The sequence below is a fragment of the Euprymna scolopes genome, chromosome 15, assembly GCF_053919585.1.
Source record: "Euprymna scolopes isolate OS-2025 chromosome 15, ASM5391958v1, whole genome shotgun sequence".
NCBI lineage: Eukaryota > Metazoa > Mollusca > Cephalopoda > Sepiida > Sepiolidae > Euprymna > Euprymna scolopes.
The window spans coordinates 12,618,699-12,634,707 of record NC_136496.1 but is presented as its reverse complement, the minus strand read 5'-3'; the positions used below and the strand labels follow the sequence as shown (position 1 = coordinate 12,634,707).

Genomic DNA, 16,009 nt, shown 5'->3' with positions numbered 1-16,009 from the left:
GTTTGGCTTCGTAGTTCTTTCATGTGAAGTTATTTAAAATCACTAAACTAAGCTGCAGTGCTCTGTGGCGTAGTGGTTAGCGTGCTGGACAATTCACATTATATTTTCACGTTCGCGCCGACCTACCGTAGTCGTTTTTTTTTTTTTTTTTTTTTTTCCTAAACAACTGGAATGGACTTTTCTTGGTGGCCGAACTGTTAACGTTGCAGATGTTTTCTTTTTTTTCACACTTTATTTTCCTACTTTTACTCATGACTCCGGGTTTGATCCTTCCTACTTACCTACCATAACATTTTTTAAAACTCCCCCCCCCGTCCCGGAAACAAACACTCGGGCAACGCCGGGTACCCCCGCTAGTATATGATAAAAAAAGACATTATTTTTGCACCAACCTAATCTCTATATAAATAAAATGAACTTATTATTGTTTATTTATTTTAAGGGTACTTATGTTGAATACGGACTGGGCTTTTGTAAACTATTTTGTACTTTCACCTAACAGTTTGATACAATGACACCATAAACATTTAATTTATCCTGAAAAACACATCTAAAACAACTATTCTGCATAAATACCTTTTTTTTTAATTTTAGAACTAAAAAAATTATGGGGGTAAAAATAACTTCTGAGATGCACCCTCCGGAGCACAACTACTTTTTTCTTTTTTTCTTTTTCTTTTTTTTTTTTTTTTGCACCAACTCGGAGTTTCCCACGAAATAAAAACACGAACTATTTTATCCTAAAAGAATTTTTTTATTTTACCGCAAGCATTGAATTTTACTCTCGAGTATAAAAAAAAACTTATGTTTTATTTTTATAAAAATAAAAGATTTTAGGGGATTTAACAGAGACACCAACAAGCAAAAAAAAGTGTAAAAAATAAAATGAATAAATACAATAAATAAATAAATACAATAAATAAATAAATAAATACAATAAATAAATAAACAAATAAATACAATAAATAAATAAATAAATAAACAAATAAATAAATAAATAAATAAATAAACAAATAAATAAACAAATAAATAAATAAATAAACAAATAAATAAATAAATACAATAAATAAATAAATAAATAAACAAATAGATAAATAAACAAATAAATAAACAAAAAATAAATAAATAAACAAATAAATAAATAAATACAATAAATAAATAAATAAATAAATAAACAAATAAATAAATAAATACAATAAATAAATAAAAAAATAACTACAATAAATAAATAAATAAATAAATAAACAAATAAATAAATAAATAAATAAATAAACAAATTAACAAATAAATAAATAAATAAATACAATAAATAAATAAATACAATGAATAAATAAACAAATAAACAAATAAATAAACAAATAAATAAATAAATAAACAAATAAATAAATAAATAAATAAATAAATAAATAAACAAATAAATAAATAAATAAACAAATAAATAAATAAATAAATAAACAAAAAAATAAATAAATAAATAAATAAACAAATAAATAAATAAATAAATACATTAAATAAATAAATACAATAAATAAATAAACAAATAAATACAATAAATAAATACAATAAATAAATAAATAAACAAATAAATAAATAAATAAATACAATAAATAAATACAATAAATAAATAAACAAATAAATAAATAAATAAATAAACAAATAAATAAATAAATACAATAAATAAATAAACAAATAAATAAATAAATAAACAAATAAATAAATAAATAAACAAATAAATACAATAAATAAATACAATAAATAAATAAATAAATAAATAAACAAATAAATACAATAAATAAATAAACAAATAAATAAATAAATACAATAAATAAATACAATAAATAAATAAACAAATAAATAAATAAATAAACAAATAAATACAATAAATAAATAAATAAATACAATAAATAAATACAATAAATAAATAAATAAATACAATAAATAAATAAATAAATAAACAAATAAATACAATAAATAAATACAATAAATAAATACAATAAATAAATAAATAAATACAATAAATAAATAAATAAACAAATAAATAAATAAATAAACAAATAAATAAACAAATAAATAAATAAATAAATACAATAAATAAATACAATAAATAAATAAACAAATAAATAAATAAATAAATAAACAAATAAATAAATAAATAAATACAATAAATAAATACAATAAATAAATAAACAAATAAATAAATAAATAAATAAATACAATAAATAAACAATAAATAAATAAACAAATAAATAAATAAACAAATAAATAAATAGATAAATACAATAAATAAACAAATAAATAAATGTTACGAGATTAAATGAGGATCAACAAATGCTCTACACTTCCAATATTTGTATAGGCGGGGACCTAATACGGTGTACCGGAAGGTAGCTTCACGTGTCTCCCCACAGTGGCTTAGTCCACAATACATTGTGGTCCACATTGCACTGTAGAGAACCTGCGATTGATTTTATGAAATTATTTTTATACAATGGCTAGAATTAAATTTTAGTATGCAGAAGTAAACTATCACGGGTTCAATTGTGCTCTGAACAGAAACATTCCTTTCGAACGCGCTCCTGCCTCATCAATGAACCAACTTTTGATTTTATACGCTGCGCCCTTCTACTTATGCGGTGATCAAACTTCTAAAATGCATTTGTGATGTTAGTCTTTATTAAAGTGTTAAGTTTGATCAATATCGAACTGTTCTTTCTTTAATCAAATTTTTTCGATTATCGATTTTTGATAACTATCGGGGGCATTCCGATACAAAACCTAGCTAAGAACACTGCCAGTAACATATAAGGTACATTTTGTGTGAAATTTAAAAAGAAAAAAAAGGTCCATCCGTTTCCGAGTCCATAGAGAACAAACTCGTATAGACACATACAAACAAAGTACTTTTTATATATAAGTAAAGATTAAAAGTATTCTGCATTGTTTACGTTTTCGTATTTATTTAAAGAAAAAAGGAAAGTATATTAAAAATATGCGTGCTTTACGATGTACCTTCAATAAGTTTCCAGACTTTTTGTATAAGCATTTAAAACTGTTTTAAACTCTTGAAAATCCAGTATACATCTTAAGAGATGACTGTCCAATTTTTATCATTTCAGGTTCAAATGAACAGCTACAGCAGGAATTCGAATACGCTCTACTAAAGCTTGATTGTCACAGCTGGTGAATTTCAAAAATGCAATCTGGACATAAAGACAATGTAGAAGAACGATATGCAATGAAATTCTGTTTTAAACTTGAAAAAAAAATGCCACAGAAACGTATGGAATGCTTCAGACTGCTTTTGGGCCATCTTGCATGAGCCGAGCATCAGTTTTTGAGTGGCATAAGAGATTCAAGTAGGCAGAGAGTCTGTGAGATATGATAAGAAGTGTGGGACGAGTAAGAAAGTCAGAACACCAGAGGTGATTGACCAAATAAAGAATTTCATGGATAAGGTCCGTCGTGTGTCTATGAGAAAATAATTGCACAATTTAATGTCAGTGTGACACAATTAATCGCGAAGAACTGAAGATACGGAAGATTTATGAAAAGGTTTGTCCCAAAGATGTTCTGAGAAGATCAGAAAGAAAGACGTTGTCATGTGCATAAACACAGTTTCTGACCCTCTCAATAGTCCAAGCCAGGAGATTACTTCGATCGGGACTAGAGTTTCATATATGTACTATCACTAAAAGAGCCCATACGAAAAAAAAAAAAAAACTCTGAAAACTTATTGAATTTAAAAAAAAAAAATAATTCAATTTTCACCCCAAACAAGGCACAGTGCCACTTTGAATCAGGGGGCTACTATCAGGGACTTAATTAGCGAGGTCATTATGAAGGGAGATGGGTAAAAAGATGTTTGTTAACATTACACTTGAACTTCTGCATATCAGTGCAGTTGGGAAAGCAGAATCCCAGAAGGGAGTTCCAAAGACCCGCAGTTCTGGGGAAGAAACTATTGGAGTAAAAGGCTTTCTTGCACCTAGGGATCTCTACTGTAAAGGGATGAGACTTAGTAGCTTGTCGGGTTTGTCGGGGCTAGTTACATTGGAATGTTCCTAGTGTATCGATTGTTTTTGTTTTTTTTAAGATATATATTACTTGCATTGTTTATCTCTCCAGGTGGTCGAAGTTAGGTACAAGATCGTTTTTAATGTGGAATTTCTCTTTTTAGAATCAAGTGCTTGCATGCATACTAAAACTTATGCAATGGAACCGACCGGATTCGAACTAGAATTTCCAGATTATCAGTTCTTGTCGGTATACACTTCGCCACTGTTACTTCCCTATGTCGTTTATAATAAGAGCAGAAGGTTAGGCAATATAGAGTGGGAGAGGGCGAGAGTGATGGGTAGAAATTTGGAGTTACTTGGGGGTAATTAAAAATTAAAGTTCATGAGAAAAATTAAAACTGACGTTTTTCAAACATAACGCAATCCCTAAATCGATGAATGTTTCAGCATGTATTTTTTTCTGTTCTAGACATGGGTTTGATGGTCTCGATATGGATTGGGAATTTCCAGCCGTGAGAGGGAGTCCTCCCAGACACAAGCATGATTTTACAACAATGATGAAGGTGAGTCTATGCTGCAAAATTCTTGATCCAAGATAAGAACAAAAGTTCGAAGAATCACACTCATACGAGTGATCAAGCTTCATCTAAAAAATCCAGAAACATAAAATTATACGAATGATATTATGCGTTATGACAACAGCATATTCTTTTCGTTGTTTTGACTCTCGAGTATATATCCGACACAGCTAGACACAATTAATCAACAGAGAACCACATCACTCTACATAAAAAAAAACATATAAGATATCAATGGATATATACCTGAAAATCCAAACAAGGACTGTTGTCATAGCCCTATTCTTTTCATTATTTTGACTCTCGAGTGTGTATCCGTTGATATCATAAATTCTTTTATATAGAGTGATGTGGTTCTCGGAGTGATGTGGTGTCGGATATACATTGGAGAGTTTCGGGACAAGATCAAAGTGTAGTATCTGTTCTTCAGATGATTGCTGCACTTCTATTTCTTGTTCTCTTTCGGTGGAGGAGAAATCCTTTACGACTGAGACAATTTTTATTTTTGTACCTTTTCTCCACGTTAAAAAACGACCCTGGTGTCTAACTCTGTCCCGTGGGGAGGCATAGTAAATAGGTACATTGGAGAGTCAAACTAATGAAAAGAATATGCTGTTGTCATAGCCCAACTTATGACATACCATAAAATACTTCTTTGTTTATTACTCTTTTTCGCTCCAAATTAAACATATTGCCATATGGACGTGAAAAGCTACTAGTTGAGATCATGTCTACAGGGGATTATGTGAGTAGTTCAGCCGTGAGATGTCTGCTCGCGTTATATTTAAACTTATGCATATTAGTACGGTCAAGGAAACACAAAACAGGAAGACAATTCCAAAGTCCAAGAAACTATTAGAGTAAAATACCTTAAATCATTCAATAGCAACAACGGTGAAGGGGTGTGGTTTGTCGGGGATATGTACGTCAAGGGGGTACAAGTGCAATAAGTTTATCAGAGCACATTCCACTAAAATACTTGTAAAAGACACAGGGGTACAACATTTCGGTGATGAGACAAGGGCGGAGTAGGGAGGATAGTGACCTATTAGATTTGAGGGTTTTTTTTACCTTTCTAAAAGAGAGAGACTAGTGGTAGATGCGCCAGTCTAGATGCGGCAAGAATACTCCAAACATTAACTCTATAATAATAGATACGAAATCTGAGTTTAATGTTTAAGCGTACTTTACGACCGGGCTACGCCGGGCGTCCCTGCTAGCTGAGATAAATACTTTTGCAGTTTTAACAAAAGAGCTATACATTTTATTCACAGACAGACTATTTCGCAGCTCTTCATGGTAGTTAGATTAGCGACTCCTCAAGCCAGGATCGAAGCTCAAACGTCCAGACGACAAATATCAACCATATCTAAACGCCTTAAATTCCATTTGTTAACACAAAGAGCATTGCATTGCACGAAAACGGTAGTGTGTTATTTCACTCAAGCCTCTAAAAGGGGGGGGTATAATGCATTTTATTGGGGCGGTATTTTTTTATTTAGGCAAGCATTGTTAGATATGACAGAATTATTCTGATCTTGTCGATCACACCGGTGGGTTATCTCATTTCTCTGTATAGGTCGATGTGACATCTCCGAGTTTGACGTGATTCCTGGGGCGTCAAAGTTGCCCGATAGTTTTAGCTCTCCTGGCGAAGTTGATCTATCTTAGTTGATCGGCTTTTGGGGTACCACGTTGTGTTTGCTTGATCTAAAGTCAGTATTTCGTATTTGTTGCAGAAGATTGACATCGACTGTAAATAAAAATGCATCGATTACAGCAAAGATAGAAGAAAAAATATTTTCAATATAAAAATAAAAATATATTAAATATATTATTAAAAACAAAAGAAGACAGCGTTGCAAGCATGTTCGAAGGATATGTGGGATTAATTGAATTGTGGCATTTTCACATTATAGCATTATGCCAATAGAACTAATTTAAAGGTGATTGCATCAAGAAATGGCAATTTACAACAAAATCTCGGGTTCTTCGACAGCCTCTGTCCTTTCTTCTCAGCAAACAATAATCTGTTTCTTTTTGATATCAATAAAAAAAAAAGTATTCATTAGCATTGCCCGGTCGCAAAAAAAAACATTTTTCATAATTTTTATTGGTTCTGCGCGTTCATTATTTACTCTCTCTCTCTCTCTCTTTCTTTCTTTTTGTAGTTCCTTCTCTCTCTCTCTCTTTCTCTTTCTTTCTTTTTGTAGTTCCTTCTCTCTCTCTCTCTCTCTCTTTCTCTCTTACTCTCTCTCTTTCTTTTAAAATTGGACGCATCTTCCTTACATGCGAGTATGCCATAGGTTTCTACTTCTCTTGCTGGTCTCAAAAGTCATCTACGCAAGCTTTTGCCTCCAAAAACAACATTCATGTGAATCAAAAGGATCGATAATGTCACATCTGGAATGGCTGAAAAGTACTCTTTAAGTCCTTAAAACCTGAAATAAGAAAAATAAAGAAAAAAAAACAAATATATATATTTATATATATATATATATATATATATATATATTTGTTTGTTTATATATATATATATATATATATACATATATATATATATATATATATATATATATATATATATATAAAATTATTACTTTAATACCTATACACACTAGTGTTTTATGCTCTTGGGAATCATCAGTGCAGGAAGTCGGTCGGGAGATTCGAACCCGGTTACGAAATTTATTTAAACCCGAAATAGGGAGGCTAGTCGCAGTTTCACATTACTATCAGTTGGACGTTAAACCTTGACTAGTCTCCTAATTTGACAAGGCTCTTTTGATTTTAAATAAATTTATAATGAGATCGAGCTAGATTTCTGGTTGTTTTTATTCTTTTACTTATTATATTTACTCTGCTACGCATTGAGCTCTCCTGCTTAATATTTCTTGCGCAAATTTCTCTATCCTTTATGTATATATATATATATATATATATATATATATATGCCATAGGTTTCTACTTCTATATTATATTTACTCTGCTACGCATTGAGCTCTCCTGCTTAATATTTCTTGCGCAAATTTCTCTATCCTTTATGTATATATATATATATATATATATATATATATATATATATATATATATATATATATATATATACAAAGTAAGTTGATCTTTTGTTTAAGAAAAGCTCAACCACTCTGTCACACTAATACATAATATATTATGACATCGAATCATGAAATATCGGTTAATACAAAACATCACATCTTTAAACTTGAAACATGTATTAGTTATATTTTATTGAGTTTCTAGTTACATTTGATATGTCTGTGTACCGCAAATGCAAAGATTTCAAAAGCAAATAATATAATATGAATAATCACGTTAATAATTTACCTATCGTCGTCCGTGGCTCCTCCTTTGGAAATTTGAGCCACATGGCCAAAGGTTGAGAACTATTGATGTAGATGGCAATATGCCGGAAGTAAGTTTGCATCAATGATAAAAAATGACGCTTTGTAACGATAGTCGCAAAAATAAATAAAGATAATTAAAAAAAATAATAGCAAGGAAAAAAATCCGTTTTAAATAATAACATTTGCATTTTAGCACGAAATGACTATCTTCTGGAAAACAAATATTCAATACAAACCTGTCGACTACTACGGTTAGAAATAAAAAATGAAATAAAACGAAATATAAATATTAAAAGAAGAAAGAAGGCATTTGAGGAGACCAGCGGCTAGAGAAAGGATGTAGGAAACAAGAAGGACATATCTCTTAGATAAACGTATTTGTTGTCAGATTACGTGGATGTGAAAATTGCGAGACTTAAACATTTGATTGAACTGACGCTCAGCGAAAATATTTAGTTATATTTGTGTATGTATTGGTATGTATTGGTTTTGTGTAAGAGTTTAGTTTATTTATGTTTTAATTTTGTGTATATATAGGTTTTTTGTATATGTTCTTTTTGTACGAATTTTGCGTATGTATAGGTTTTTGTACGAATTAGTTCTGTGTATGTGTTGGTTTGTGTATATGTTAGTTTTCTGTATAGTTGATTTGTGTATATGCTGGTGTTGTGTACATGTTGGTTTTGTATATATGCTAGTTTTGTGTATATGCTGGTTTTGTGTATGTGTTGATTTTGTGTATATGCTGGTTTTGTGTATATGTTGTTTTGTGTACATGTTTGTTTGTGTAAATGTTGGTTTTTTGTGCATGTGTTGATTTTGTGTATATGTTGGTTTGTGTATATCTTGGTTTTTGTGTATGTCTTGATTTTGTGTATATGCTAGTATGTGTATATGTTGGCTTTATGTATGTGTTAGTTTTTGTGTATGTATTGGTTTTGTGTATATGTTGGTTTGTGTATATCTTGGTTTTTGCGTATGTGTAGATTTTCTGTATGTGCTGGTTTGTGTATATGTTGGTTTAGTGTATATGTTAATTTGTGTACATGTTGGTCTTTTTTATGTGTTGGTTTTGAGTATATGTTGGTTTGTGTATATGTTGGTCCTTTGTATGCGTTGGTTTTGTGTATATATTGTTTTATGTACGTGTTGTTTTTGTATATGTTGGTTCTGTGTACGTGTTGATTTTGTTTATACGTTTCAACCGATTAAATCTCAGATTTCTTTAGGTTAGTGTGATCCAGTAATTGTAAGAGCACTAGGAACAGCCCCGAAAAACCTGGACAAAAGACTAGAAGAAATTGGAATCACAGGGAAGGTTTTCTTAATTTTTTTTTTTTTTTACATTTTTACCCCAAGCAAGGCACATTGCCACTTTTATCCAGGGGCTACTATCAGGGACATAAGCTAAAAGGGTACTATACAGGGAAATGGGCAGCAAGATGTCGGTTCACGTTACACTTGAACTTCTGCATGTTAATAGAGTTGGGGAAGCAGGGACCCGGAAGGGAATCCAAAATCTAGCGGTTCCGGGGAAGAAACTACTGGAGTAGAAGGCTCTCTTACATCTAGGGATCTCTACTGTGAAGGGGTGGAATTTAGCTGCTTGTCAGGGTTGTCGGGGGTATTTACATCGAGGGGTTACAAGTGCTTGCAGTTCGTCATAGCATTCACCATTAAAGTACTTGTAGAACAGGCAGAGGGATGCAACATTTCGTCGATAGGACAGAGGCTGAAGCTTAGATGACAGTTCAGGACCTATCAGATTGGTGACTCTCTTTTGAAACTTTTCTAGGAGTGAGAGACTAGTAGCAGATGCACCAGCCCAAATATGACAACAATACTCCATACATGGGCGAATGGTGGTCTTAGAGAGGTACAGGATAATTTCAGGCGTTAATAGCTTTCTAGCATGGTAGAGAGAACCCACATTCTTCGCAGCGGTCCTGGCAATACTCTCAATGTAATTGTTCCAACTCATGTTTCCTGAGACTATACAACAGACTACCTTAATAATAAAAAAACAGCTTAAATATTGAAATATTGAGTAAAATAATCGGATGCGATAACTAACCCATATAAACTACGAATATTAACCAGTTGTAATTCTCGGTATATTTATATTGTTTGAAAAAATTCTTATAGTGTGTATGGGTGAGTCCCCACAATATTTATATTTGTAGTCATCGACATACAGTCCTGTTTCGTAGTATCACAACTCATCAGTACTGCTAAACTAGCATATCTCACAAGCCGAGGATTGAACCTAGAACCATCGTGTTGATTATCAGTAGCTATATCGATCAACCCCCGGGAGCAGTGCCCGCAAATAACCTCACCAAATGTTTATTTTAAACAAACATTCGCTCAGCACTTTTATAGTGCTCACACCGCTTATTTACAAACAAACAGCGATCCTCGCATTTTTTTTCAGCCAATTAAGTAGCAGGTGAGATTATTTACGACAGTGCTCTACCAAAAGAGGGGGGCTTACATATATATACTAGAAATTTTACCTCGTTAAAACCAGAAAAAAAATAGTCCGCTGACGGCTTGATACGAATTTAGTGGTTGAGTATAATGAAATTTGTGCTCAATTTTTGCATACTAATAGTAACAAATAATTACTACGCATCTAACATATATCGCAATGCTTAATTCGCTGCACCTTATCATAAAACGGCCCATACAAAATTTCCATCAGATCGGCCAATTAGTTTCCGAAAAAAAAAAAAGGTGAGAATAATCTTCTTTTCTTCTCTCTAAGATTTATCTTTCATTCTAACTTTCACTCCTAGATATTCCTCTTTTGGTGTGTTTCCTCCGAATCTATCGATTTTCCCTTTTTTCTCCATCGATTTTATTTCTTTCCCCTTCTTTTGCAGACTTTGCAAGATGCTTTCAAACGCGAATCTCAGCAAACCGGTCGTGAAAAGTTGATACTCACATTGGCCACAGCTTCCGGCTCCTATTACATTGGTCGCGCCTACGAAACCACAGAAATTGTCAAGTAAGTTATTACGTTATTACTCTCTCTCTCTCTCTCTCTCTCTCTCTCTCTCTCTCTATCTCTCTCTCTCTCTCTCTATATATATATATATATATATATGTGTGTGTGTGTGTGTGTGTGTGTGTGTGTGTATTCCTATAAATTTGGGCTTTTTGTGTATTAATAATCATATTTAAAAAAAAATCTGTTTATTTAAAAAGAAAATACAGTTTTGTTATATATGGGTCATGAAATTGCATTCCTCTACAAAAGATCTAATTTGCATATTCTTTCAAACATTCATTTTAATTAATTCCCTCTTAGTTTTTTTTTTGGTTTTCTTATGTGATAATCATCTTTAGTTAACTATTACGTGTAATTATATTCATGCAGATATTCTACATGATTTATACTTGCATAATATTTGCGTAAAAAGGTTATAGTAAACGCAAAACTCTTTCTATATATATTTATGCATGCGTATGAATTTTTGTTTAAAGAAATTTACCCACTAAACTTCTGTGTCAGTTTTTTTTTTTTTTTTTTTTTTTTGTCTACAGAAATGAAACTTCAATATATATCGTATTCGAACCCATGCGGAACTTTATATTTGGGTTTTAGCCGTGAGAAATCGGTATAAAAGTGTGTAAATTAAACAAATGAAATTTGCCGGGTGAAGGTCGAACGACGGCATTACGAATATGCATGCGTGACGTAATAGCTATTGGTTGATGTTTTAATTTTTAGCCTTGCAGCAAACATGTCTTCGTAGCTCAGACATTAACGTCAAAGGAAAAAAATAAACCGTAAGCTAGACGTTTTTGTTTCGATTTGAGTCATTTTTTTTAAAACTTTTTAAATCATTGCTATATATTGAGTCCGATATAATATAATGATAAATAAATATGAAAGGGTCATTAATCAAAATATCATATTTAAGCGTATTTTACGACCGGACAATGCCAGGCGGCCTGCTAATACACACACACACAAACACACACACACACACACACACATATATATATATATATATATATATAATTATTTTTTTACTATAATAATTAAATACCTACAGACACTAGTGTTTCATCCTTTCGGGATTCTTCAGTGCAGGGTGTCACGATTACTACCAGTCGAACGATTCGAACCCCGCGACACGAGACATCTCTGGCTCGATATATATATATATATATATATATATATATATATATATATATATATATATATATATATATATATATATATATATATATATATATATATTGAACTTGAACGATGAACATCATGGCGACTGTGATGATAAGTATGGAGAGAGACATTTTTATCAGCCTGGAATGATTCTTGGTAACACATAGTAATACGGACTGGGTTATATGATGCAAGAGTTCTTATAACACATCTAGAAGTGTAAGCCATGTTTAGTTTCAGAACAGTTTTCGATGGTTAGTTGTTCTACACAAGTCCTGGGAAGTAACTGGTTCGCAGTAGACAGTTCTCGAGTTGGAATCCACTGACCAAAAAGATTCTTCCCGTGTTTACACAAAGCAAACATATGCGAAATTGCCACAGAAAAGGTTTAATATTCATGGAGCAATTCTGGTTTCTGATTGGTTGGTAGCAGAATGTGAATTAATTCGGTTCGTCAGTTCCTAGCAGCATCGTTTATAAATAGAATCTCCCGACTGTATCATACCTCATTATAGTGTAAAAAATATAGTAACAGCACAGGGGAGGGGAGATACATTATTGTTGATGGAGGAGGCACATAATACGTGGAAGGTGTTATACAAAGTTCGTAACAAGATGATGATAAACACATTTACCTTTCACGTTGGTGGAAACACGACACGAAGACGACAGTTACAAAATATTAGATATCTTTATTATTCAACCGGCTGATTGGTGATGTCAGGAATTCAACTTGTATAACTACATGGTCTACTTTCCTCCCTCCTCTTCTAAGGGGCTCTCCTCTCGATCTCTCCTGATTCTCACTGACTCTCACTGACGCTCTAACCTCGAACCCTCGATTCCTATATTGAGAAATCTCCTTTGATTATGACGTTAGAAGTGTGTTCCCCAATTTGACTAATTTTCACGTGGATTTACATATGTCTGTCCAACAGACTTTTGGCAAACAAAGAATCCTCAATTCTAATTGTTTAATATCTTACCTATTTTTAAACAATAATTTTTTTAACTCGCATTGTGCATTCTTTTAACTGACATATTTAATATCCAGATTTCTTTAGCTATTTAATAGAATTAACAATGGACTGAAATACTAAGATTCCAATTTCCATTATCTTTAACACTTGCCTGCAGGGTTCGATTCTAGCCTTTTCCTGGTATCATTTTCACTTATCTAGTATTTCTTCTTACTTACATGAGAAGGGGACAGCCCTTTCATGTAACAATACCATAGAACCGTTGATCTGCTAGAGGTTCCTCCTCCTCCATGGCCATCCCACATCCTGCTACTTCTCCTAGATACATGTCTTAACTAAAACTAGGGGGGAATCTCTCCCTGTGAATTAATGTGCCTCCAAATACCAACCTGGAAATTTCTTATGACTCGGCACGGTAACGTATTACATGCAGGGTCATACACCTTAAATTTCCGTCTGTGGCACATCTTGCCTAATTGTTTATATGTACGAGCTAATAGGCGCTGTATATAGAAAGACGTCGACACCTCCCTGCAAGAACTACAAAAACCTAACGTCGTCATGTCCCCGACGACGACATACAAGTGAATGGGGATCCACTTCTGAATTTGATATTCTCTAGACATTTCTCATTTGGAGGAAGCCGGTTAAACCTAGCGTGAACGCTGCATTAGAGAGACATCATACACTCCTAAATATCAGCAACTTCCTTTTCTCGCGATTCTAATGTATTAAATATAGAGTCAAATGTTTTAACTCGATTAATATTTCTGTCTATAGCATATCTCGCTTAATCGTTTATATGTACGAGCTAATATATTTTTATGGAAAGTGCTCTAGACAAGGCAAGAAGCCACTTAATGTAAGGAGCTAAAAAATAGTATTTCAAGGTTAAAAACTTGTCAATGATAACTGTTAGATGGAATAGATCCTGGCCCAGAAAACAGCAATTCTTCCATTTCAAGAGGGAATAATTACAAATCATAATTTTCATATTGAATATTTGTAAATCAAAATTATCAAAATGTTAACTCCTCTCATATATATATATATATATATATATATATATATATATATATATATATATATATATATATATATATATATATATATTATATAATCTAATATGTCTGTCTGTCTCTATATTTTCAAACTCTATCCACCCCCGAAACTAAAAGTCAGCAATGCTTGGGATCTCAAATGACTGGATTTTTTACGGACCGTTATTTTATGGGTTTTAGCCGATCAAAACAGTTTTAAAAGGTCAAAGATGAGTCAAAATTGAAAAAAATCGTTATACATTTTGTACATTAATCTTAGTTTGTTTTTAATTTTAATTTTTAATCGGTTCATATGCGTGTTACGTTGGTACAGTTGTAACGTCACCAGCTTTGAATGCTGCGGTTTCGATTCTAGCTGATGGCACCCAAATACTTTTCTTTTAATTTTGAAATCTCAACTCTATAATGATATATACGAAATCTGGACAAATTAAAATATCATATTTAAGCGTATTTTACGACCGGGCAAAGCCCCCCTCCCGCTAGTATAGAATATATAATATAGAGAGAAAGATGGGAGAGAGGGGGAGAGAGTTTAGTTTGGTTTGATTATTTTGGCTTGCGGCATATCAATTTCTTCAGGTTATTGAATACCAAATCCAATAATTTTGGAAAAGGTTTTATACTTCAAGTTCTTTATGTCTTCAAATATTTATTGATAATGTTTGTTTTGTTTTACGGCATCTCAACCCTTTTTGGGTTTCGGATTGTTTATCTTCATATCTTCATTCATTCGCAATGATTGGTTTGGTCGTCTTGAAGTGGATTCTGTTGTTTTCGTTCCCGGCCTTGCAGAGCATGATTGAGCTTTACAAAGGGAAGACATCGCTCGTGGAATGTGAGGACTAAAGGATAAAATTAGCTGCCGAATATAAACACAACATCCACATTCTACTCTCCTTTAATATGTAGCAACGATCCCATTTTAATATTTAAAATGTAGTCGAAATCTAAAATTAATTCTTTGTATTTTAATTTTCATTTCAGGCATATTGATTACATGTTGCTTATGACTTATAATTATCACGGCCTGTGGGAATATCAAACCGGTCACCATAGTCCCCTCTATGGATCCGCATCTGACCCACCGGGAGAGCAAGCACAGTTAAACCAAGTAATGTATATGTTTAAATTTTATTTTCTATGCATATCTTTTGTTCAAAATCCATTGCTTACGGAATTCTTCCTTGGTTTAGTAAGTGGTGCATGCTGTCGTTTCTTGCGGAGATAGATCAACATATACATGTAGGCATCTGTGCAGAATAAAAACATTGTAATCGCTGGAATTTTTTAGGGAGGTGCCGAACGAAATTTTCGTGTGTGTATGTGTGTGTGTTTGTGTGTGTGTGTGTTTGTGTGTGTGTGTGTGTGTGTGTGTGTTTTGTTTTTTCGCACAAATGCTGCTCAATGTTTTCAATGAAATAATATATCATGTTTTGTTATTACTAAGATAATCCAATGAAAAATGAATCGAAAAATTAAGAAAATTAAAATTCACATAAAAAAAATACTCATTGTAAGGTAAGTTTAATGCATACATAACTATTTTTTAATAACAAACAACTGATAACAAACAAAAAATATATGATTGTTTTATATTTTTTGTTCAAATTAAAATAAATATTTAGTATTTTTTTTTTAATAAACCAATTAGAACAAATGAATGTTTTCTTACCTTTCGGTACCTTTCGGTACCTTTCGGCATTTTACGTTAAGTTTCCTCAAAATTCTGACGATAGCATGGTTCTTATTCTGCATAAATACCGTTATATGACTTAAGGCGACTTGTCATTTCTTGTTCTAAGAGAGACATTAAAATCAGACATGGG

General features: G+C 31.9%; 1 protein-coding gene across 1 annotated transcript in view; it reads left to right on the top strand.

Annotated features, from left to right (window-relative positions):
* The window catches only part of LOC145294260 (chitinase-like protein 3), a 123,341-nt gene that overhangs the window by 67,681 nt on the left and 39,651 nt on the right, over positions 1–16,009 (top strand). The window contains exons 4-6 of the mRNA XM_080141359.1: positions 4,486–4,579; positions 10,848–10,972; positions 15,168–15,294. Of these exons, the coding sequence (XP_079997485.1) occupies positions 4,486–4,579; positions 10,848–10,972; positions 15,168–15,294 (346 nt within the window). The remainder of the gene's footprint in view (positions 1–4,485; positions 4,580–10,847; positions 10,973–15,167; positions 15,295–16,009) is intronic.